The 26,961-nt window shown below is 31.3% G+C and overlaps 3 protein-coding genes across 4 annotated transcripts; 1 reads left to right on the top strand and 2 right to left on the bottom strand.

Annotated features, from left to right (window-relative positions):
* Positions 1-12,561: 12,561 nt before the first annotated feature.
* LOC121224569 (uncharacterized) lies at positions 12,562-13,173 on the bottom strand. Its single transcript, XM_041108029.1, has 2 exons — positions 13,160-13,173; positions 12,562-13,078 (listed from the first exon to the last, which is right to left on the bottom strand). The coding sequence occupies exons 1-2, from the start codon at positions 13,171-13,173 to the stop codon at positions 12,562-12,564; spliced, it is 531 nt and encodes a 176-aa protein (XP_040963963.1).
* A 6,790-nt stretch (positions 13,174-19,963) lies between these two features.
* On the top strand, positions 19,964-20,815 carry LOC107939098 (auxin-responsive protein SAUR71). The gene has a single exon (XM_016872376.2). It carries the CDS (start codon positions 20,243-20,245, stop codon positions 20,660-20,662), a length of 420 nt encoding a protein of 139 aa, XP_016727865.2. The 5' UTR covers positions 19,964-20,242; the 3' UTR covers positions 20,663-20,815.
* A 599-nt stretch (positions 20,816-21,414) lies between these two features.
* On the bottom strand, positions 21,415-26,656 carry LOC107913441 (protein DEK). 2 transcript variants are annotated; one of them, XM_016842017.2, is made up of 11 exons: positions 26,300-26,656; positions 26,167-26,200; positions 24,742-24,821; positions 24,613-24,672; positions 24,282-24,395; positions 24,108-24,188; positions 23,936-24,007; positions 22,519-23,014; positions 22,222-22,319; positions 22,106-22,136; positions 21,415-22,021 (listed from the first exon to the last, which is right to left on the bottom strand). In XM_016842017.2, the coding sequence occupies exons 1-11, from the start codon at positions 26,654-26,656 to the stop codon at positions 21,855-21,857; spliced, it is 1,590 nt and encodes a 529-aa protein (XP_016697506.1). In that variant the 3' UTR covers positions 21,415-21,854. The 2 variants fall into 2 exon arrangements, with proteins under 2 accessions (XP_016697506.1, XP_016697507.1); XM_016842018.2 differs by having other exon boundaries at positions 24,282-24,392.
* Between the last annotated feature and the right edge of the window lie 305 nt (positions 26,657-26,961).

Below are 26,961 nucleotides of genomic sequence, written 5' to 3'. Positions count from 1 at the left end.
AAGAAGTAAATTGTCACACTCAGTAAGTTAGAGTGCAACATTTTAAATTCTCAAAATTAAGTTTAACTTTTAAAACCTAGGCATTTTGAGAAGGATATCCGATTATTTGGGTTAAATCAGAAATCAAAATGCAGTAAGTTAGGGTTCAATTTCCCAAAATTCCTAAATACAGAATATTGCCTTTATTTTTAGAAATCTTGAACTCAAGGTAGCAAAATGCCATATCCAATAAGTTAGGATCCAACATTTTGAAATCCCGAGAGAACTTTTATTTGAATCCGTGTGGTTTTATTGCAAAAGAAATACTTTGCTATCTAAATTCAACGAAAAGAAACAAAGCACAGTAAGTTAGGGCACGATCCTCTCGGGAATTGTGAACACCAAGTATTTTGAAAAATTTCGGAACAAAATGATCTTAATACTTTAAAGCATCATAATAATTTTTTTAAAGCATATGTAGTGCGATTGAACGGCAATATACAATGTAAAAAGATAACTTGTAATCTACACATACACCAAGGAATAATAAACAAGCAATAGATAAATTCAAACAAGAATAGCAACAATAATCTTAATCATTATGCAAATATCAATACCAATATTCAAAAACTAAATAAACCGGTTATCACATTTTAATGAGATACATAAAAAAAAATCAATATATCCTATGTATACAAAGAGATAATTTAATATAAATGGTATATACATATGTGCGTAATAGTACTATATAAGAATATTATTGCATAGGTTGTTTAAAAATTTAAAATATATAAGTTAATTTTAAAATATATTATAAGATAAAATCGTCAATAAATACATAAAAGTTATGTCAAATTTTCATAAAAATGTAAAATTGTGATAACTTTAAGTAATGGTACATGATGAATTTAAAATCATAATACGTAATAAACTTATAATATTAATAATATTTAAAAAAAAGGGTAATAATATGTAACAAATTTAAATTTAATGCATTATAAATAATTCTAAAATAATAGTATGACGAATTTATAATACAACTAAAACATATAAACAATGTATAATAAAAGATTTAAAATCACGAAGAATAATAATATATGTATAAAAAATTTGAATAGAAGGTTTACTCAAAGAATAAAAAAATAAAAAATAAAAATAACAGCAGTAGAAATTATAAAATTAAAGAGAACATTAAAAAAATAGTAAAAACAACTAAAAGATGACTAAATTAAAATTAAAATGTTTGAAAGGACTAAATTGGCATCGGTTTAAAACTAAGGGACTAAAACAGAATTAGACGCAACAATCCGAATACTCAAAATCACTCGTGGAAAACGACGCCGTTTAAACTTGGGTCCCAATGAAATTCGACTCAAATATGCGGTACAAATTAAAAAAATGACAGAAATCAAATTGAAACAATACAGAACACAGAAGGGCTCGCTGCGCAAATAACCCATTTCATGAAAACGCGCGGATCCCCCTGGAGTGGGTCGGATCGCGCTCGGGTCATGGGGGCTAAAACGGCACCGTTTCTTTCAGCAAATAAATACTAAAGTTAAACCCAAAATCAATAGATTTTTAATCCCTTTTTACAAAAAATCTATGGAATCCTAGGAAAAAAAAAGAATCTCCTCCCCTTTCTGCGCCGTTCGTGTAACACCCCCAACCCCAAATCGTCGCCGGAACAGGGTTACGAGGCATTACCAGACATATCAACAATTTACACAATGGTTAAATAATTAACCAACATATTGTAATAATTCATAAATTGTTATAAATGTTACTAATTGATTTCATTCATTTTTATAAAAATTTCAGCAGCATTTCTACTAACTTTTTACATACAACCCCCTGCAAAATTTCAAACATAACCAACCCAATTCCAGTATTTCAACCAAGGCATTTATATACTTAAATCTTACTTGACATATTGACATAACAACTTAATTAATAAAAATCCTATTATCATTTCTAATTAATATATAAAACTATTCAAGCCATTTCAATTTGATACCAATGCCATAAAGGATTTCTACCATTTTACTAATATAATCATCAAAACACATAATATCTTACTCACAACAAAACTATATAACATACCAAAATAACTATTATAATTCTTATGTACATATCACTTTCTCTTAAAGAAAGAAAACATCACCAAAATTTTTATGTCGGAGTCGGGATTGTCCTGGATGCTGAACCGAGACTCTAACCCCTTTTCAACCTATGCACGGAAACAATCGTACGCTGAGTATTGTATACTCAGTGGTATTACCATAATTCAAATTATAATAGCAATAAAGAATTATAATTACCAAGCATGTAACTATTCGATTTCTTAAATATCAATTAATTTATAAACTTTCATTATTTAACAATAACAATACAATTTTTCTTTAGCAAATTTTCGATCTCAATCACATATCACATGTAACAATTTCAATCACAACATAAGCATTAATTTCATGCCTTTCATTTTCAATATCAATTTCAATCCGAAATTTTAAATTTTCTCATAATAAATTGTTCACCCTATTAACAATCTGGACTTTGATGGATACACGGATTCCAACCCAAACACACCAGTACGACACATTGTAACTAAACGGTAAATAGTACCTGGTCAGTATACGACACATAAAGTGCTTGAAACGACACACGAGGTGCCTGATAGGACACATAAAGTGCCTGATTGGCAAAGCCGATAAATCCCGTACTCTTCTAAATCCTATGGCATGCCAATTATATCCGACTTAGCCCGACTAGTTAATAGGGTGTTCAAATTCTCAATTCACTTTCATTTCCAATTCAAGATCATTTTTTTTTTCTTTCACTTTCTAAGCAATTAACAATTTTAATATCAATACATATTTCAAATAATCACATATAATCATATTTCAATTCAATTCAAACCACTATTATCATTTCAATTGCTTACCTAATTTTACTTACCGTGCATTTTAATTAAAATATACAATTAATAATAAATAAATTTAAATTATAGTAATACAAACCCGAATTTTGCTCGATTATTCTTCAATAACCTTCTCCTTTCCTTTGTGTGCCGATGCCTCGAGTTCCTTGTTAGCTATGAAAATAATAATATTTACACCATCAATTACAACATTAGTTAATAATAATAATAGAATTTCTATCTAATTTATACTTTAATTCCAATTTAATCCTAACTAAATTTATTTACTTTTCTAATTTAATTCACACTCTATTTCTATTCAAATTTCTTCTAAACTCAAATTTAACTACCAAATTTTCAGTATATTTCATTAATTTCGAATTTTTCTCAATTTAATCCCTACAAACATAAAACTTATAGCTTACTTCACAATTTAATCCTTTTATCAACTCTAACTAGAAATTCTATCAAATAAACCCTCAATTTCATCATTTATTCAACATAAACCCTACTCATAAATCTATTAACTTTCAAATTTTCAACTTAAATCCATGAGTATTTCACTCTAGGGTTCCAAAAACATCAAATTTATGAGAAAATGACTTGATTTTACTTAGCTATTAAACCTCAAGCTTCAAATCCATAGTTTTCCCTTTTATTTTTCTTTCCTCTTTCCTTCCTTTCTTTTTCGTCTGTTCTCTGTTTCTATTCTGTTCTTCTTTCATTTCTTTGTCTTTTTATTTTACTTACTTTACTTTATTTCTTTTATTTTAACTAGTAATATTAATAATATATATTATATAAAAAATCTTTTACTTATTATTTAAGCATATATTTATTTTTATTACAAGTGTACCTATGTAATTATTACTATTACACTTGTCTTAATCTTTACCATACATTTGTCATCTATTTAATTTATATATTATATTATATTATATTATAGACTCCATTTCAAAGCCATGTATTCTGTAGTTAATACCAAGGCTTTACTCCAAAGCCCAAAAGGAGAAACCCTCTTAATAGAGACAGACACCACAAGATCTCATACTACAATCCCCAGAACAATACAATGGCATGAGATAAACCTTCCTGATAAGTGGAAACTTGAAGGTGCTACGACCCTGTGGCACCAACCCCCATAAGAAACACTTCATTAAGTGAAATTTCTCAGCACCAAGATGGCACAGTTGAATTAAAATTCAATAGGCCACAAAGAATGCCTCCAAGACACTCCTTCGAAATAGGAAGTACCAGCACAGCTTTTAGGAGGTTAAATATAGAAGAAGAGTCAAATCCAGAAACACAAACAGTAGATTTTAGGACAGCCAGAGCCTCTGTCTCTTTTATCCCAACAACATTTAGGACCAATTTACAAGGAATAGATAATTCCTCAAATATAGCTCAACCTATCTATGCCAGACAAGAAGAGAGTCCCCAAAATTCACCTAACATGTCACCAACTTATTCATCAATGACTAATAATGCAAGACAAAGAGAAAATTCAGAAATATTTGTTTTAGAAAAATTGTTTGAAATAAATAAAGAATGGTGTAGAAAGCACTTCTATTCCAACAAAAATAAGCAAAAAAGAGAAGATTACTTTAAAAATTATAATGATAAAAAAGAAAATATTCTTCAAGAATATTATAGATTTATGAATACTCATAAAGTCCATATAAAATTCTTTGAATGGTTTGAAGAATATTATTTAGGATCTGTTAATACAATAAGATATAATACTAGATGGCAAACTAATAAAGGTGAAGTTGAATCTCGACATCCCCCTTTAATGGAGGTTCAATATCTTCATAAGAATACTGAAATAAAAGCAAACCCTTTAAGAATGAGAGCTCCCGATGCAGGAGAACAAATCTCATCAAAGGATATCAAAATGATAGTAGAACAAAACAATTATACAAATATTAATCTTCATACAATAGGAAAACAATTAGATTATATTGAAAATTTGGTAGAAAGTCAACCAATCAAGAGAGAACCAGTAAAAGAAATAACCGAAAAAAGTTCCAAAGAACCAATATTCACACCTTATGAGATTCCAAAAGCTTTCCAAAAATCCCAAAATGATTTCCTAACAGAAATCCAAAATAGACTTAATGCTTTAGAAAACCATAAGTCTGAATTAATCGCCCCTGATACCCCAATACAAACCCAATATTCAGTAAATACATTACACCAATCCTCCCAATCTGACTCGGATCAGTCAGATGAACAACAAATTAACAAGATGGCTTGGAAAGAACCAAAAAGATTATATTATCCAAAAATCACTGCACCTGATCTTAACATAGAAGAAAAACCTGTTTTCCAAAATAAATACAATGCTAATACAATCTATGAATGGAATATAGATGGAATGTCCGAATATAATATTCTTAGTTTATTACAACAAATGACAATGGTTTCAAATGTTTATAAAACCCAAAATCAAAATGGATTAATCAATGACCATGCTATAGCTAATCTTTTAGTTGCTGGATTTACTGGTCAATTAAAAGGATGGTGGGATCATGCACTGACTAAAACCCAACAGGAAGAAATTTTAAAAGCAATAAAAAAAGATGACCAAGATAGAATTATTTTAGACGAACAAGGAAGAGAAATCCAAGATGCAGTAGCAACTTTAATTTTCTCAATCTCTAAACACTTCATTGGAGATCCTTCTCATCTTAAAGATAGAAATTCAGAATTATTATCAAATTTAAAATGTAAAAAATTACCCGATTTTAAATGGTATAAAGATGTCTTTATGACTAGAGTCATGCAAAGATCTGATAACCAACAACCATTTCGGAAAGAAAAATTTCTAGCAGGACTTCCCACATTATTAGGAGAAAAAGTTAGGAATCAAATAAGAGAAAATTACAAAGGTATTATTCCATATGAAAAGCTTACATATGGTGAACTAATTAGTTTCACCCAAAAAGAAGGATTAAAAATTTGCCAAGATTTAAAATTACAAAAACAACTCAAGAAAGAAAGATATCAATGTAGAAAGGAATTAGGATCATTCTGCCACCAATTTGACATCAGGAATGAGCCTTCTTCTTCAAAAACATGTTGCCCTGAAAAGCCAAAAAATAGGAAAAAGAATATTTCAGAATATTATAAAAAACCTAAATATAAAAAATACAGAAAAGGGAAGAAACAACAAAAAACAGAAAACAAAATTGACAAAACAATAAAATGTTATAGATGTGGAAAACCAGGACATATCTCAAAATATTGTAAAATCAAAAGAAAAATCAATAACTTAAATTTAGAAGAAGAGATAGAACAAAAATTAAATGAAATCCTATTAGAAACAACTTCTTCTGAAAATGATACATCTACTGAAACAGATGAATTACAAATAGACGAATTACATACAGCATCCCAGTCTTCTGGAGATGAGAATGAACCTTCAATTAATATGCTAACTAAAGATCAAGAATTTATGATAGAAGTTATTGATAAAATTCAAGACCTAGAGCTTAAAAGAGAATACCTTTTGAAATTAAAATCCTCATTAAAAGATAAACCAGAAAAAGAAAAAGAAATCATTTCTAGTCAATCACAAATGTATAATATACAAGATATAATATTTAATAAATATGAAAAAATAAAACCAAGACAAATTACAAACTCTGAATTACAGTTGGAAATAAAACAGATTAAATCAGAACTTTCTCAGCTTAAAATAGAACAACAAGAAATGAAGGAACAAATTAGATCCTTAAAAGACGAAACCTCAGAAAAAAGTTCATCAGAAACTGAACCTGAACCTGAAGAAAATACACAAGAATATATGATGGTTCTAATTGAAGTATCTATTCAAAGATATTTAATAAAAATAAATATTGTCATAAATAATGAATTTCAATTAGAAACAATAGCCCTTTTTGATACAGGAGCAGACCAAAACTGCATTAGAGAAGGAATAATTCCAACAAAATATTATAATAAAATATCAGAATCTCTTAAGGCTGCAAATGGTAAAAAATTAAAAATTACTTACAAAATTCCCAATGCAGAAATATCCAACAAAGGTATAAAATATCAAACATGTTTTTTAATGGTAAAAGATATTACCCAAGATGTCATATTAGGAACCCCATTCATATCCTTACTCAAACCTTATAAAGTAACAAATAATTCTATCTCCACTAAAGTTTTAAACACTAAGGTAGAATTTCCTTTTGTAGAAAAACCGAAAATAAGAAACCTCAACCTATTAAAATCTTTATCCATTCATAATGGACAAATTAATAATTTAATTAATTACAAACAGAAGCAAATCTCTTTCCTAAAAGAAGAAATATGTTTTAAAAAATTAAATGAACAATTAAGAAAAAGAGAAATACAAAAAAGAATAGATCAAATCAAAAAGGAAATAGAATCAACAATTTGCTCTGACATTCCTAATGCCTTTTGGAATAGAAAGAAACATGAAGTAACATTACCATACGAAAACGATTTTGAGGAAAGACAAATACCCACAAAAGCAAGACCAATACAAATGAACAAAGAAATGGAAGAATTTTGTAGAAAAGAAATACAATACCTTCTTAATAAAAAATTAATTAGAAAGAGCAGTTCCCCTTGGAGTTGTTCAGCATTTTATGTAATAAAAAATGCAGAACTTGAAAGAGGAACGCCAAGATTAGTAATTAATTACAAACCTCTCAATCAAGCCTTAAAATGGATTAGATACCCAATACCAAATAAGAAAGATTTGCTACAAAAACTTTGTAATGCAAATATTTTCTCAAAATTTGATATGAAATTCGGATTTTGGGAAATCCAAATAAAAGAAGAAGAAAGATATAAAACAGCATTTACTGTACCATTTGGACAATATGAATGGAATGTAATGCCTTTTGGGTTAAAAAATGCTCCATCTGAGTTCCAAAGAATAATTAATGATATTTTTTACCAATATTCTCAATTCACAATAGTATACATCGATGATGTATTAGTATTTTCAGAAAATTTAGAAAAACACTTTAAACATATATCAATCTTTATAAAAGTCATAAGAAATAATGGTTTAGTAGTTTCTAAATCCAAAATAAGTTTATTCCAAACCAAAGTAAGGTTTTTAGGTCATTACATTACCCAAGGAACCATTACCCCAATAGAACGATCTATAGAATTTGCTAGCAAATTCCCAGACCAAATTCTTGATAAAGTCCAATTACAAAGGTTCTTAGGAAGCCTCAATTATGTTATAGACTTTTATCCAGGTCTTAGCAAATTATGTAAACCATTATATGATAGACTAAAAAGAATCCACAACCTTGGACAAAAAAACCATACCAATATTATCACCCAAATCAAAAAACAAATCACTAAGCTTCCTTGTTTATATTTAGCTGATCCAAATGCCCCCAAGATAGTTGAAACAGATGCTTCTGAAATAGGGTATGGTGGGATCCTAAAACAAGTTAAAGGAGGAAAAGAGCAAGTAGTCCAGTTTACTTCCAGACACTGGAATCCTACTCAGCAAAATTATAGTACTATTAAAAAAGAAATTTTATCAATTGTTTTATGCATTACAAAATTCCAAAGTGATTTATTAAATCAAAAATTCCTTTTTGCGAATCTATTGCAAATCAGCAAAAGAAGTTTTACAAAAAGATGTTCAAAACATTGCCTCAAAACAGATTTTTGCAAGATGGCAGGCAATTTTGAGCATATTTGATTTTGAAATTGAATACATCAAAGGAGAAACTAATTCTTTGCCTGATTTTCTCACCAGAGAGTTTCTTCAAAAATGCCCCCAAACTCCGAGACAAAGGAAAAGGGAAAATAGAAGAATCATCCAAAACCCAAATCACATCAAAACCAATTAAAACATGGTATGAAATTTGCCAAGAAGAAGATGAGAAATCATCATCATCGTCAAAATCCTCCAAAAATACAATAATTCAAGATGCACAAGATCCAAATGAGATTGGTTCTCAAATCAAAAAATGGATTGAGTCCCTATCTCAATCTCCAGAAGTAGCATTGGCCTTTTCGCAAATGAAAGAGGAAACTCCTCTCAAACAAATTGCTGCTGAAGCAGCAAAGGTTTCAAAAAATAAAGAGATTGTTTTACACAAACCAAAATCTCTTAAAAATGTTTTAAAAGAGACTTCTCTCCAAGAGGTTTTTCCAAAAGAGATAGCGGTATCTTCACAAACTGCTACACAAAAATCTTCACAATATTTTCCAAACAAATATTTTGAAAAAATTCTTGTTATGGAGGAAGAATTTTCAGAAAAACCTCCACATATACTGACAAAAGAACTTTTCAATGGATGGCATTTCAAACCATTGGATTCTCAAAAACCCCAACAGTATTATGAAAATATACTGGTCCAAACTGGATCTGTTTTGTTCAAACATTACACAGATCCAAAAGATCCAAATTTTATTACCCATTCAACAGCCCAAATATTAAAAATTCTCCGACCAAGAGATTGGAGTGAAAACCCAAATGCTTCAAAGAAATTCCCAGCCAAATTTACCACCAAAATAGACCATTACCCATATTTTACATATTGGGATTACCAAATGGCATGGTACAATGCCTTTTTAATGAACAACCAACACATGAGACATTCGTGGCTCATATATTTCAAATATGGCACCCAATTCAAATTCCCAAACTGGTTCCAAGAGTGGTGGAATTGGTATGGACCATCATCCTTTGAGATACTACCAGAAAAAATTCAAAACTTATGGCCCAAATTCTTTGACAAATTTCATCCTGAACCAGATCAAAAACACATTTACAGGACAATCCATTTTTTCTCAAACTATGCATTTCCTGGATTGTCTCATGGAATTATTCTTATGAGCAAGACCAACACACTGGAATTCCATTATTAGTTCGCAATTACAAGACTAAATGGTGGGACAAATTTAATGATGAGAAATATGATTCAAAATATTTGGATAATTTTTCAACAAGAATCCAAGATTATGTAAGTCTGCAGCCCCGGATCAAACCACAGCAAAATTTTTTCAAGCAAAGTCAACAGCCAGTGCAATGTTAGCTCAAGCCAAGACCAAAAAAGAATACAAAAAACTCATGGCTGAAATGCTCAGCTCATTGGACTCCGAATCTGAAGATGAATCTCCGGCATCCTCAATCAAAACGGTGGATCTTGCAGATGATACCACTTCTGTAACCATCACCAGGTCCAAAAAGAAATAATACATGAACAGGAGAGATTCCCTGCAAGAAATGATGTGAACAGGAGAGATTCCCTGCAAGAAATGATGTGAACAGGAAAGATTCCCTGCAACAAAATAATGTGTGAACAGGAGAGGTTCCCTGCAACAAAATAATGCGTGAACAGGAGAGATTCCCTGCAAGAAATGATGTGAACAGGAAAGATTCCCTGCAACAGAATAATGCGTGAACAGGAAATATTCCCTGCAAGAAAAGACAAGTGAATAGTTATGTAATTTGTATTTTGTAACCAGAGAATATATTCACTGAAAATTTATTTTCAAAAGTTTCAAATGTAATGATTAAACGATTTAGATGATGTAAGGAGAGAATAGCCCTCTATAAAAGGCTATCAGTTTGTGAATGGAAGGCAGAACTCGATTTTACCCATTTGAGTTGTTTCTCCCAAAAGTTTCTCAAAGTTTTTCAAAGTTTTTCAAAACTTTCGCATTAACAAAGTTTCATTTTAAGTTTCCAAAATTTCAAATTAAATAATATTTTCTCAAATTGCATTTACAAAATTAAGTTTTCAAACTTAAACTATTTTCTTAAAAATATATCATTATATTATATAATAAGATAATATATATAAAACATAAAAATCTAAGATTTTTATCACTTATACCATCCCATTTCTTGTTAATGGCTTAATTGCCATTTTAATCCTTTTTATTTTCTATTAATCTATAATTCAACTTTTACCCCTAGTTTAATTTAGTTATGTTTCCTAATTTCTCTTAATTAAACTAAATTCACCTAATTAATACCTAATTAAGCACTAAACTAAACTCTTAATTACTTCTAATAATTATTTTCGAACTCAATTTACTAAGACGGAGGCCTGATATTATACTTTTCCGATGCCCGTGAATTTTTGGGTCATTACAGTTCGCCCAACCGACGCTTGGAGGTTTCGATTCCTCGCCCTATCTCCGATTACGACGAAGAGGACGAGGGTTCAACGACGCTGAAATGAAGGTAAACTCTCTCGCATTATTTGCTATTTTCTTCTCAAACAGTAAACAACAAGGAAAAGAATCAAAGAATCGAAAAACTCTAATCACCTTTAGAAAACTGCTTTTCTATTGCTTTTTAGAATTTTTTTGATACAATCTCTCTGTGGGTTACATACAATATATGTGTGTGTTGATATCCTCCCCCTTTTTACAGATTCAGTTTTATGGCCTATATAGCCAAAATGAAGAAAAAAATAAAAGAAAATCCAAATCTCCCCCATTTTTCCTTTTTTTTTTTTACAACTGCTATATGTCCTTTTTGTTTGGTGCTGCGTTGGCTTGTTTGTTTGCTGCAGGTACACGCCAACTGGAGACGCACGTGGAAGACGCGGCGCGTGCAAGAGGCGAACAGAAGCGATGGTGGCCGAAACTGTTGCGGCGGCTAAGGAAAAAAATGGTCATTAGACCATTCCAACAAAACTAGGGTTTCGACATTAGGCTAAAAATGATTTGGGCCAGATATCGGGCCACTGTAATTGGGTCTGGTGAATTTTGTAATTTGGACCGTTTATTAGACTGTTTAGTTTTGATAATTTTGTTTTTATTTATAAAATTGGGGCGGGCAAATTAGGCCTGTTACACACTAGATCCAACATATAAGGGACAAAATGATATTTATTGGGACGGGTAACTATCGGTGTTAATTACGCACCCATCCCTAATCGTTAGCTGCCATGGCGATTTGACATTCTCATGCGCCGCCAACAACCAACAACCCCAAATTATTATGTCGACCGTCGATTAGGGATTTTGAAATGCCTTAATTGTTTATGACACAATTAGTGCAATTGTTTCAACCCCATCAAATCGATAATAATACCATCAAAATAATATCATTAAATTAAAATCTTTAACTTTTTAAAATAAAAATATCATCGCTTCTATATGCCTTTAAATTGATCTTGGTATGTTAATGCAATTTTAATTAAGGTTGAGTAAGAAAAATTGAAAACTTGAAAGTCGACCCAAAATAAGTGTTTGGATAATTTCGGGAATGCAAGTTTAAAAGTCGCGATTACCCGAAACCGACTTGAATTCTATTTTTTATTTAATACATAATTAGTTTTAATTTTTTATAATATAGAAAATATTTTTTTGAACAAATAGAGATACCCATATTACTAGAAAGAATTGAATTTTGTAATATATCAATAGTAACCTATTTTTCTTTTTCACTAGTAATGGTTTAAAAAGAAAAATCCCTCAGTAGCCTTTTTTTTTTTTGTAAGGGGTAGCTGCACAAAATTTATCCTCTCCTCAAATTGAGGGTTCTAATTCCCAACATTAAAACGAAATTAAGGAGCTGAAATGCTGGCGACAAACCCAATTCACACTTTCAGCACCATGAACTAAAATTAACCACTATTTTTTTTCTAGTTTCTCACACTTTGCATGCCTTTTTCTCCTATGCAAAATATAGTTTAGAACGGTACCGTGAATGCTAATGCATATATACCGGCCTCGGGCAAGAAGCAAGCACGTGGCCAAGTTGCCGAGCTCATTTGGTTCGAGTTAAGATTTCCATCTTTGTGGGTTTTAACCTCAGTGTTGAGGTTTTGCTTCTTCTGAAACAGCCAGTCATCATCACTAGAACTGGTTAACTCGCTTTGCAGTGTAGGCATAACCCAATCCTCCACAAGGTTTTTGAGTTGTAAAGCTAATTTCGGAGGGCAAGTGGTACACAAGTTTGACGACGTTGGCGCCTTGGCATTATGAGCAAGAGTTTTTGATGTGTTAGAAGAGGAGCAAGCTTTTTCTTTGCCGAGCTTGAAAGTTAGCTCCGGGCGTTTAATATCGGAAGTCGAACAAGGTTGTTCTTCCGGTTCTTTGCCTGGTCTAGGAGCATGCTCATGCACCCGTTGAACAAAGGCCTCATCAGTGTTTCCTGAGGTAGAGCAAGGTTGTTCCTTGCTGGGTAGTTCTTCAGGATCTTTATGCCTTTGGGAAGACAATCGTTTAAAATAACAACATTTTAAAATAATAACATTTTTCTTTTTTATTTTGTTTTTGTGTCACAACTGTTTCTCTGCCATTGTTTCTGTCCTTTTCTTTGCCTTGTTTGCAGGTGCTAGGCTCGGTCAACAGGGTTGGAAAGCTATTCTGGTGCAAGGCTGAGCAGAGTGGGTCAGGCCTAGAGCTGCTCATGGGCCGGGCGGCCCAGCCCGACAGCCCGCCCGAAATATGGGAGGATTTGGGTAAAAATATAGGCCCGAAATATGGGCTTGGGCAAAAAAATGAGGCCCGTTTAGAAAACGGGCCTGGCCTCGGGCACTACTTTTTCGGCCTGGGCCCGGCCCGGCCCGATATAATAAATATATTTATTTTTTTTAATTTTAAAATATTTTTTAAATATTTTTTACATACTTTTTTAATTTTTTTTAATTTTAAAATATTTTTTAAAATTTTTTAATTTTAAAATAATTTTTTAAAGTTTTTTAATTTTTAAAATAAAAATGGGCCGGGCCGGCCGGGCCCGGGCTTATGATTTTTTTTTCCAGGCCGGGCTTGGGCAAAATTTTAGGCCCATATTTTGGGCCGGGCCCGGGCCTAGGATCAGAGCTGAAATTTTTTATGGGCCCGGCCCGGCCCATGAGTACCTCTAGTCAGGCCTTGAGACGAGGCGCGGGCGGTGCGTCCGAGGAAGAGCGGCGTACATGGGAGCTAGGGTTTTTGCTTCTGCTGAAACTGTTTAATCATTTGAGCTTGTAATTTTTGGGCTAGATTTTTTATTTATTTATTTTGGGTTTGAATATTTGGGCAGTGGATTTTTTTTGTAAATTTGAACTATTTAATTTTGGGCTTTTATTTAATTTTTGGGCCCGGGCAAATTGGGCCTACTACAAAAGTCATTGAGGTTTAACAAAAAAAAGTCATAAATAATGTGTAATTTAAATAACATCAAAAGAAAATGTATAATTTAAGTGAAATCATGAATAATAAATTTTGAACAATGTAAGAATGAATACAAGATAACATTAGATTGCAAAATTCTAGAATACATATAAACCATGATGAAAATAATTGAAGTCAGTCAGAATTTTAATATATTTGATGATAAAAGGAAAATAAATATTTATGATATGAATTTTCTTCACAATTATTTGATATGTTTTTCCTTTATGGATATTATAATTTTCATATAATTAATCGAGTCGGTATTGATATATTCATATTTGTCAATTTTTTATATCAATTCTTTTGGTACAGAAATCAAGTATCGTTATCTAAATTTGAACCTTGGATTTTGATTGGCAATAAAGAGTTCTCAATCACTTTTAATTTTCAATATTATAATTCTTTTGTACTTACCGTAATTGATTATTTAATATTATAAAGTTTTTAACCACTTGCACATTAAAAATGTTAACTTCAATATCAATTTTTAATATTATACTTCTTTCGTACTCACGTAACTGATTACTTAATATTGTAACTTTTGAATTTGGATTCAAACACGTTTTTGAATTTGATCATGGGAATCTAAGCCTATCATGCAATTTTGGCGCAGAAAAGAAAAACAACGGCTATTGTTTTAGTTTTTTGGTTAGATTCACCATCCTTATATTAAAAATAAAAATTACACTTTTTTTTTGGGTTAACTTTGTATGCTCTAGAGGTGCGGATCATTACCACCCTAAAATGAATTTTAATTTTTATTTAATCCTTTTATAATTTATAAAATTTTAGATTAATAATGATAAAATTATATTTTAATTTTTAAAAATGATATAAATTAATTTATTTTAAAAAAATTATAAATATATAAGCTATTACAATAGCGAAATTTTATTTTTACTATAATAAAAATATATAATTTAATTCCGTTCCAAAAAAAATTCTGACTTCGGCGCTGCCCCCATAAATCGTATTTCTGGGTCCGCTCTATATTATTACATGGAAAGGGCAAAACTAGAAAAGATATTTTGGGGGTCGGAATTAAATTATATATTTTTACGAAAGTAAAAATGTAAATTTATCATTTTAATAACATATGTCTTTATAATTTTTAAAGGATTAAATAAAAATTTATCGTTTTAATGGGGTCAAAGTACATTTTATTATTACTAATTTAAAATTTCATAAACTATAAAAAGACTTAGATAGAATTTTTTTTTTTATTTTAGGGGAACTGGGAGAGATTCGCCATTGCCACATGGTGTTGTCCAAAAAAAGAAAGAGGGTTGGGGGTGGGGTGTGGTGAAGGTATCAACTGTAATCGGATAGGTATGGGGAAACGAAATGGTAAAAGTTAAAACAAGCGGTCAAAGTGGAAAATACGGATAAAGATAAATTTGCATACATAACACCGTATTAAGATTCTAATTTTGCTGTATTCTTTTGAATTTATTCTCTCATTCAAAAACAGATTTATATATACTTCCTTCCTACATAATATTTTTTGTCTAATTGTTGAATTCAAATACAAATATAATTAATTGTAGTATTTAAAAAGATATGAATACACATACACATTAATTGGAGGTAATGTAAATGTAAAATGATTTGGCCCTTATAGATGACTAATTCAGAGTACCGGTCCCTTAACGTATTGTAGCTATCCAGTATTTGACTTTAATGAAATGCTTATAATACTTGCTTAACCTACATTTGATTCAATGTTTTATTAAAAATTTTCCATTGGTTTGGCACCATGTTTTGTTTGAATCATTAAAGCCCCCGCAGTGCTGGAGCTCTATAATTTTTTTTATTAATCATTAATAAAATAATTTTTGAATCAAAATTAAATTCATTTTTACTTATATTTTATATAATACAAATTTATAGTATTTATACGCATTTAAATGTCTGATTAAGTCTTAACTCGATTGACAACGACACTGTTGCCAATATATGAGGACGTGAGTTCGAGTGCGCTGAATCACATTATCTTCCTATTTATGGGTTGGGGATGGCTTACGTCTAGTTTTACGCTTTGTGTAAAAAAAAAAGATATTATCAGAACCTAAAATGAGATTATTCAAAATAGTAATTAAATGAATAGAAAAACTTCACAAGTGGATCTGGGATGCTATTAGTGTCATTTTTATTTATTACTACTTTGTTATTTTACTATATTAAAAACACATGGTAGCATCTAGACCTGATCATGGGTCAGGCTCGGGCCGGACCGATGTAAAATTTAAGGCCTGTTTTTAGGGTCCAACCTGACCCAACTCGAAAAATGGAGGTAAAATTCTACCCAACTAGCCCAAACTAATAATGCTAAACCCAAGTCTAACCCAACTCGCTCGAATTAAAATTTTTTTAGATTATTTTTATATAAAAATAAAGTTAAAAAATATAATACATTAAATACACTAAAAATATTAAAATAAATGTATCTCAATAAATTAAAAATACATTAAAAAAATATTTATGCTTAAATAGCACTAATATATGCAACTTAGCAAGCCAATGACTCTAAAATAGTAGGAAAATTAACAATAAAATAATAGTTATACAATAACAACAAAATAGTAGCAATATAATAGTGAAATAGTAGCAAAACAACAACAAAATGGCAGCAAAACAATTGATTCAGGTCGGGTTGGGTCTGGGCAAAAAAAAATTACTTGAGGCTTGGCTCGTTTAGAAAATGTGCCTTATTTTTTGTCTAAGTCTATTTTTTGAGTCAATATTTTTGCCCAAACCCTCCTATTTTTCGGACGAACTTTTAGACCTGGATGAGTGACCTGATCCATGATCAGATCTAGTAACGTTTTAGAGTGAAGTTTATCCTAATTATTACATTACAGAAATTGTCTCACATAACTGTAGCTTCGTTTGTTAATTTTGTATCTTGATAAATACTAGTATATATTTAAAGTTGAAAAATAGAAGAATAAAAAACAATATGACAAACGATCCTAATTAAAATTTGGTAGTCTTGTGATAGAGATACAAAATATTTAATATTTTAAAGCATTTTTTTATTGCCATGAAAAAAAAATGTCAATTTATTTTTAAAAGTTTGTTTCAATTAAAATTTAATTATAATTATTTTAGAATTTTAGTTTAATAAATTTATTAGCTTCTTTTCAACTAGTTGACATTTGAGAGTGAATTAAATCCATTTTCAATAATACAATAATATTTAGTTCATTTCTTGCCAGTTTATATAAAAAATAGGTACTTAAACTGTGCAAGTTTTTCAATTTAGGTACTTAAAGTTTTATTTTATTGTTACTTTAGGCACCAAAAATAAAAATTTTTAAACCAATCAAATTATGACACATGATATTTTTAATTAAATAAAGGGTAAAGTACAAAAATAGTTAATTTTGTTTGCATCATATTACATTTTAACCACTTATGTTTTAAATGTTACATTTTAGTTGCTTACGTTATTGTTTTGTTACGAAGTGATCACTCTGCCGTTAAGTTCCGTTACCTTTCTAATGGAAACCCTACGTGGCAGCCCAAATGAGTTTTAAATGCCAACTTGGATGTCCAACTGGGGCGAGAATAGGTTTTTAATTAAATAAATTTAATTAATTAAAAAATTTAAATTAATTACACATTGAACTGGAAAAGAAAAACCGCTCGCCTCCTTTTTCTTTTAGTTTTCTTTTCCTATTTTGACTGAAAAAACTATTCTCATCCCAATCGGACATCCAAGCTGGCATTTAAAACTCATTTAGACTGTCACGTAGGATTGTTGTTTGGGAGGTAACAAAGCTTAACGACAGAGTGACCACTTCGTAATAAAGCGATAACATAAGTGACTAAATGTTACATTTCAAAAATAAGTGACTAAAATGTAATATTAGGCAAACAAAAGTGACTATTTTTACAATTTACCCTTAAATAAAAAACTTAAAAATTACATCAAGTAAAAATTAAATTAAATTAAAGATAAAAAAATCCATCTCTCTTTCTCTCTTCCTTCTTCATCTGTGTGAAACCAAAAACCTGTCATGGGCTCATGGCCTCAAAATAGAGAATATGTGAGTTTTCTTTTCTGTCATTTCTATTTTCTTTTTCTTTCTTACCTTGAGTTGTTAATATTGAAAATGAGAAATTTTTTTTAATGTCAAGGAAGATGAGTGTTTATTTTATACTAAAAATTAGGGTTTGTTTTATCGGGAGAAATTTGAAGTAGAGTTCATTTTTAAAAATTTGTAGAAATTTATTTGTAGAGAAGATGAAAATGGGAGGTGAGAGATCGAGAAATGATATTTTTATTATTATTAAACCTTAATTTTAAATATTTCTATTTAATTAAAAACCGTCACATATCATAATTTGATTTTGTGACGAGAGTTAACTATTTTAATAAAAAAATAGTTAAATACTTAAATTTTAAAAATTACATAATTTAGATACCTATTTTTCATATAAACATTTAATGTGATGCCATGCCATTGAAAACCATAAAAAAGGTACTTGGGGATTTCTTTTCAAGTTATTCATATAGAAAGATGAAATCATAAAACTGGTGAAAATTATTGAGGTTTAACAAAAAAAAGTCATAAATAATGTGCAATTTAAGTAATATCAAAAGAAAATGTCTAATTTAAGTGAAGTCATGAATAATAAATTTTGAACAATGTAAGAATGAATACAAGATAACATTAGATTTCAAATTTCTAGAATACATATAAACCATGATATTTGATGATAAAAGGAAAGTAAATATTTATGATATGAATTTTGTTGAAAAAATTGATATGTTTTTCCTTTATAGATATTATAATTTTCATATAATTCGGTATTGATTCATATTCGTCAATTTTTTATATCAATACTTTTTGGTACAGAAATGAAGTATCATTATCTAAATTTGAACCTTGGACTTTGAATATTAATGGAGAGTTCTCAATCACTTTCAATTTTCAATATTATAATTCTTTTGTACTCACCGTAACTGATTATTTAATATTATAATTTTGTACTGATAGAAAGTTCTTAACCACTTGCACATTAAAAATGTTGGCTTCAATATTATACTTCTTTCGTACTCACGTAATTGATTACTTAATATTATATATATTTTTTATAATTTTCATATAATGGAATTGATACGACTATTTTAAAAGAAAGAATTGTGTAGTATATGACAAATGATAAAATTTCAAGATGTTGACGTGTCGAAATTCTAAACCATTCATATACGATTACTTACATTAAAAATGTTGGCTTCAGTATCAATTTTTAATATTACAATTCTTTCATACTCACCCTAACTGATTATTTAATGTTATAATTTTTTATAATTTTCATATAATGAAACTGATACGACTATTTTAAAAAAAAAATTTGTGTAGCATATGACAAATGATAAAATTATTTACTTTTCTTATACAAGCTTCGATTTGTGACCTTTGTTACATTTGTATAAAATTATTCTAAACCATTCTAAACTTTATTTCCTTAACTAATGTTGATCCCTACCATTACATTTGTTAAAAAAAACACCCAAAGCCAATTAAAAAGCACCACGTTATTAAAATCCAATTAAATAAAATAAATCATTACTACGTATAGGTATATATTAATATTTAATTCCCGTGATTCGATCCATTGGGTCCAGTGGGTAGTATCCCTATATCAAACATGATGAGTTTAGTTGAGCAGTTGAAGTTGAAAAAAGTAATAAGGTTTACGCAGATAGTCGTATTAGACTGCATGGTGCCAAATCTTTGGTCACCGTAATAATCAACCTTTTTTCCCCACAATAGTAATATCTTCCCAAACACTCGCCCAAAGGGAAATCACATAAATTAAGAAATGAATGATATGATATGATATTATCTATCACCCAATTCTAATAATGTAGGCTCTCCCTTGTTTTTGTCATTGAAAAAACTTTCTTTTATTAAACAATTGTTTTTTTTTTTTGAAAGTGTATTCAAAATCTAGCAGGATTTGTGCATGCGTTGACAAATGCAATCATATGAAGGAAGGGGGTTATATAACACTGCCTACTCTCTCATTTTTTCTGATCTTAACTTTTTTTATATCTTCTTCTCTGAACGTACAGACTTTGGTTTTCAGGTTCAGTTTTGTAAACAAATTCGAACACCCCCCCTCCAAAAAAAAGAAAGAAAAAAAGGGTCGAGTTCAGTTTTTGGATTAGCGATCAAATTCAAGGTCGTCTAAATGGAAACAGTAAAGAAGAAATGGAAGAAAAACATGGTTGTCAAGGCCTGGGAAAGATGCTGCAAGACAAGATCGTCATCAATATCTTCCAACACGACTCACGCGGGTGTGGCTAAGGCAGCTCCAGAAGGATGTTTACCCGTTTATGTCGGACCCCAAAGACAAAGATTCGTAATCAAGACCGAGTTTGCCAACCACCCATTGTTCCGGATGTTGTTACAAGGCGCTGAGCTTGAGTACGGCTTCAGCAATGAAGGTCCCCTTCTTCTTCCTTGCGACGTTGATATGTTCAAACAAGTTTTAGCAGAGATCCACAGTGGAGATCAACAAATATTAACTCCCCTTTGCACCCCTTCTCCCCGTCGTTCAAGCTTCAATAAAGGCTATTACGGATCATATCAACTTCTCACTCCATCTTAAATGCTTAAACACTGTAGTTAGTATAAATTACTGTGTGGTTTTTGGTCTTTTTAAGTAGGATTAGCTTTTAGGAAGGCCATGCAATATACAGCAATGTAATGAAAATGATGTATTCTTATCATAGTTTAATACTAGTAAACAGCTTAAAGTCCACATCTCCACGATTAAGTTGAGCTGTGATCAAGTTATACCATAAAAATAAAATGAAAACAGAAAAGAAAGAATCTTACGCTGGCTGAGCTGACTGCTGTTTATTCAAAGAAGATGACGGTATATGTAATTGTCGGTTGCGTTGGTTTGGGGTGTTACAAATACTTAGCATAACCATTATCCACCGATGAGGGTGACGAATGACGATGGTGCTTCCTTCTCAAGTCAATGAGCAATTCGCAGTTACAGTGCGTCTCTGAATTTGGTCACATCCTAGTGCTGACATAATTTAATTTTTTATAAGGATTAACTTATTTCCACATGTTTGAAATGAATTAATTTCCATTTTGTTATAGTTTCAAATTTCTTTCTCCGTAACCAAAGCTAATATTCATTTCTAATATTCAGTTACCTGGGGTCTACTGGATGAAGGTCTGGTATTGCATGTGTTTAGTAAGTGCTAATATTCATTTTTAATGCATTTGGAGAATTCTTGGCAATATATCCATGTCTAAAAATATATCACATGAGAGTTGAGCACAAATACTTTAAGAAAAATGAAAAACTCATCGGTAAAGTAAAGTACAAAAAAAAAACCAATATAACAAAAGATACATTAGAACTGTTTAATGTCATAACGGGTACATACATATCATCCTACTATCAAAATACTAGGTAGTAATCGTTTTCGACCAATGGAGTGAGGCAAGACTGGTACAACTATAGTTTCATCCCAACACATTCTACTAAAGCATTCACTGCCTAACTAACTACACAACTAAATACAACTCGAACAATTTCAATGAAGAAAATACAGATGAAAAAAAAAACAAACTAAAAGGTCATGTAAGTTGAGGCCAGACCAACAATATAAGTTAAATACAAAATGAGTCGGTAACTCATGCTACAACCTCACCTATTTGAACATCTAAAATGACTACAATTTTATAACTGTATGAGACTAGCAAGAAAACTATGGAGGGAGATAAATTACCAATAACTGCAGATATCTCACACGTTCGACATGGTGATATGTAATTCCTCAAGTATCATCGTTCCCATTCCCATCTTTATCCACACCCTCACCTGTATCAGCATTCTCCTCACTTTCCTCCCCTTCTTCGTCATCAGACATGTTATTTATTGCTTCGGTAATAATATCCTTCACCTCAGCTTTTCTGTGAATCAAATCCAGATCAAAGTGCGTACCTGACATGATCAAATCTTATAATTAGTGAAGTCTAAAAATTGAAATTGCAACTCATATACATTAGAAGCTAAAGGGAAAAATACCAAGTTGCCGAAGAATATCCGATAATGTTGCCTGCATCACAAACAGAAGAAAAGCTTAGCACTAAGGTCTTGATTATCATTTCATCTCCAAAGATACGCAAATAGACACTACTTACAGTGTTGAAGTCCACTTTTTTTAGAATATCTACCACTACTTCATTTATCTCTTCCCTGCTAGGCTCAGCTTTAGGCTTCTTGCTGCTTTTGCCTTTACCTGTCGTTGCATAAGCTCAATTGATGAGAATCAAATCAAAAAATGCAAAAGAACACTTCAAATATCCCTGGCCTAGAAGATTTTCTTTTAATAATAAACAGTTAAACACATCAAAATTTAATAAAAATCTTATGAAAAAAGGCCTGAGTAAACATGCACAGTGTTTCAGCGGTATAGGCGTATAGCTAGAGAAATCTACCTTGAGTCTTGGTAGAAACCTTTGCTGGTGATTTGTTCATTTGCTTCTTGCCAGGAACCTCACTTTTGGTGGACAATTTAACATCAATAGAGCCTTCCTTTCCAACCTTTTGCTTTTTTGATGCAGAACCCTTTAATTTAGAGCCTGGAGTCCTATCACCATCACTAGCACCCTGTTTTGAAGTTGATCCAGAAGATTTTCTGCTAGATTTTGCAGAGGTAAGCTTCTTTCCAGATGCTGATGTCTCCTTAAGTTTTGAATCTGGACGATCCATTGCAATCTTTTTGGAGGTACTTTTATGGCTTGACTTCTTGGGTGCGTCTTCTTCTTCCTTTGAGTTAGTCTCTTCGTCATCACTCTCTTCTTTGACTGTAGTGTCAACATCATCCTCATGAGAATCATCTTCACTGACAGGGGATTCAACATCTTCATCTTTTTCCTCAACTTTGGATGAACGCTTACGTTTTTCCCCACCTTGGGGTGTGCTTTGTCGCTTCTGCATTGCAGAACACGGAACAAAATAGCAAGCATCAAGCATTTTCAGTTACAGAAATTTCCATACAGATCAAATATTAAGTAGAGACCAGCAAAGAAATAAACATATGATAGAAACTTTATCATTTCAAGCAGCAGCAGCCAGCTAGATTTCTGCAGCAAGTCCTTATTTGAGAGTTTAAACAGAAAATATGTAAAATGGTAATGCCAACTTCACCCAAACAAAACGGTACAAAATTTTGTTTCATTGAAAAAGGAAACAGAGGCAAACCTACCAACTTGAGGATTGATTAAAATCACATTGATTAAAAGTAAAGGTTTGGAAACTTGGATTAAGGATAGATATTGCTTTAACCCTACAAACCCAAGAAAATCTGAGCATGGTACTGTATGTATTTAAGATACAAAACAAATAAATTCAAAAAATAAATACATGCACAACAACCAGTAAGTAGGGGCAGGGTTAAAAAGATTACATAGGGAAGAAAGTACAAGTCTTTAGAGCACCATTTTGGATTGGCCAAGAATAATTAACGACACATGCAAAAAATATGAGAATTTGACAATTTTAGAACTTTCATCCTTATTGGCCCAAAACCAATTTTGTCAATTTCAATCATAGCATTAAAGAAGGATTGGATTGGTGATGTCACATTAGACCAGTATCTTCTATGAAGATCCTAAATAAGAACCGAACTTTAACAGCATAAATCATTTGTTCTTAGTGCTAATTAACATAAAAAAAATTTAACCACATCATAAGAATTTTAAACCCAGCACTGAAGGTGTACGACGGATTCAATAAATTTAAAAACTGCACAGCAATACATGCAGAAACAAGCTCTAGTCCACAATCATAGATGAACAAATTAAACAAAAAGACATGGATATATAAAATGGAACACAACCAAAGAGGACAAACCTTGGCTGATTTCTCTGATGTTTCACCAGAAGCAATGTTTTTGCTTGGTGTAGCTTTACGCTTTTTACCCTTCTGAAACGAGATGAATAAAGAATCTCATTCAATCTCAAACAGACGGTAAATCATGCCAAATACTCAATAGCAAGGAAAAGATTATAAAATAACAGTGCACCTGTTCCTTTTCAGCAAGCAGAATGTCAGTTGTAGCACAGGGAGATTCCAGAAATTCCAACAATTTGGCAGAGAGTTCCTCCTGAAGAATGAAATGAGTTATTCTGAAATAAACAAGTATGCTTCCTACATAAAAGCTGATACATTATAAATATTTATATATATTCTTACTAACCTTTCTTACAGTGGTTCTCATGATTGGAATATTCAGCAAATCACAGAAATCAACTAATTTTTCTTTAACACATTTGTCAATTTTTTCCTTTACTTTTGCCTTTTGTTTTTCCTGCTGGGAAAAAAAATGGGTATTAAGATTTTACTTAGTGAATAAATGTTATACATATAGTCAAAGCATACACTATGTATCTTAATTTAAACATACCTTACTACATGTATCTTAATTTAAACATACCTTACTACATCAAGAAGAGAAACATGCAGGTGGTGGACCACAGGAGAAAGAAAATAAAAATAAAAACCAACTTTTGTAAGATAAAAGCGAATACCTCATTCTCAACCCAAACATAGCCTGAAAATTGGCCAATGTTTCTCTTCAATCTTTGAGGCTGCAAAAGCAAAGAAAAAAAGTACATAAAAAGGCATCATGAAACAACTAGACAAGATAACTTGGTTACCTTTGCTTTCTTTCCAAAGAGTATCATATGGAGCAGCTGCAGATTATCATCATATTTTCTCTTCGACAACTTGAAAGCCACTGAAACAGTTTACAATATCAGAGAAAAAATAGGCCAGACTCTGCAGTAACAACAAAATTGAATGAACATAAAAGAAAGATTGTTTGATATAAATTGCCATCACAACAAAATGATAAGAATACGTCCACCATCCAAGACAATTTGAGTCTCAAATATTAAATGAAAACTGCAACAGTTTAATGATGCACAACTCTAGTAGCTAATTGAGGCAGTGGTGAAGCCGGGACCGGGGGGGGGGTGGCCCTAAGATGGAAAAATTTGCATTTAGACCCCTTTATAATTTATAAAATTTTAAATTAATTATGGTAAAATTGCACTTTGCCCCCCCAAATGATAAAAAATTGATTTAATCCTTTAAAAATTATAAAGATATAGGCTATTAAAATGGTGAAATTGCATTTTTACTATCGTAAAAATATACAATCTAATTCCGGCCCCCTCAAAATAATTTTCTGGCTTCACCCTTGGATTGAGGGTTTAGAATCCAAGTATTTGCCAGCCTCTAAGGGAGCTAAGGTCTACATCAACCAATAGTTTTTCTTTTGAAGACATTACAATTATGACTTATGAGAACTTTTTAGCATTGTTGCAATACTGATTATGCAATGCAATCAACCTCAAGTGTGATGCTTAGGCTTTCTTTCTTCTTGCTTCTGTGATGTGATCAGCCATAGGTGTGAAGCTCGTGATACCTTTTCTTTATTCAATTTTCCCTATTTTGTTAAAGAATTTCAGGTTACTTTTATCACAGCCCCTAGCCTCCTAAGCTGGGTGGTATCACTTAAGGACTAAATATTTACAGTGGTTTTTTAATACTGTATCATCTAGTAAACACAAGTAATTTGAGCACATGTAAAACTCATAACAAGAACGGCAACCTACAATGAAACAATTTATATGAAAGTGAAAACAATTGCAGTCATCATCAACAAGAATTGGAAAGCTAGACCCAAGTATTCATCCATTTCCATTATTTATTAATACTTATTGAAGCTTAACCATAGTTAAAATGGTCAAACCACACATGGAACCTGTATAAACTCAGTTTTAATACTGAGTTTGAATGTGATTACTAATATCTACATTGGCAGGTTTTATGAAGACATATTTTTCAGCTTCATCAAAGGTGAATTCAATAACCAAAACTCAGATAGTTTACAGCATCCAACACAACATTTGCTCTTCGGATAATGTTAAGAAGTACTAAGTTCAACAATTTCCTAGTGGTAATCACTTTGACTATATTACATTACAGGTCGTTCATTGAATAACGAATAGAAGTACTGTCAAATCCCATGAATTTGATAGGAAATAATTCAAAAAAAAAAAAAACCAGATACGTACCATTTGGAATATCTTTAAGCTGTGTACCAGCACCCTGAAAGCAACACGAAATCCAAAAACAATAAAAACACTGAAGCCAGAGGGGAGCAAAAGAATGGGCAAAAACCAATCACACCAAAGAAAAAACAAATACCTTTTCAATTGACAAAGGTTTGGGAGTGGAAGACCTGGCAACAGATGGAACCGAGTACCTTTCAACGACTTTCCTTTCCCTTGTAGGCCTATCACTACTGGGTGTCATAGGCTCTTTCTTCTCAGCTGAACCTCGATTGGGTTTCCTGGAGCTTCGCTTTCGACTACTATCTTCTCCCTTCTTAGCACCTTTCTCTCTGTTCTCTTCGTTGTCTTCCTTTTCATCCTCCTCTTCGTTCTCTTCAACTTCCTTCTTTTCCTCACTTTCCCGAGAAACCTCTTTAGTTTCCTCCTTTTCTTTTTCCTTCTCCTTCTCTTCCCCCATCGGCTTGTTCTCGTCTGGGGTTTTCGTCTCCATAGGAACTACCAATCAAACAACCAAAAATCTGAGTTTTTCCCCTAAAACCCTAAAATTGAAACAAACCCTCAAAGGATCAAAGAGAGAGAGTTAGTAGCCCTCGTGGTTGGTTAACTAGTCCAGTGAAATGAAACAAAATTTGGTATTTTCACTGCTTTTTGGATTGGATTCAGGGGAATTGCGGGGCAAAATTCAGATAATAATAACATTTCTTCGTTAGATCGAAGAGTCAGAACGAGCGGGCAATCAAAAAACGGGGGAAAGCAAGTTTTGCTATTTTTTTTTCTAAATGGACTTTTGGTCGG

This window comes from Gossypium hirsutum, chromosome D12 (assembly GCF_007990345.1).
Source record: "Gossypium hirsutum isolate 1008001.06 chromosome D12, Gossypium_hirsutum_v2.1, whole genome shotgun sequence".
NCBI classification, from domain to species: Eukaryota; Viridiplantae; Streptophyta; class Magnoliopsida; order Malvales; family Malvaceae; genus Gossypium; species Gossypium hirsutum.
This window is presented reverse-complemented; position numbering and strand designations above follow the sequence as displayed.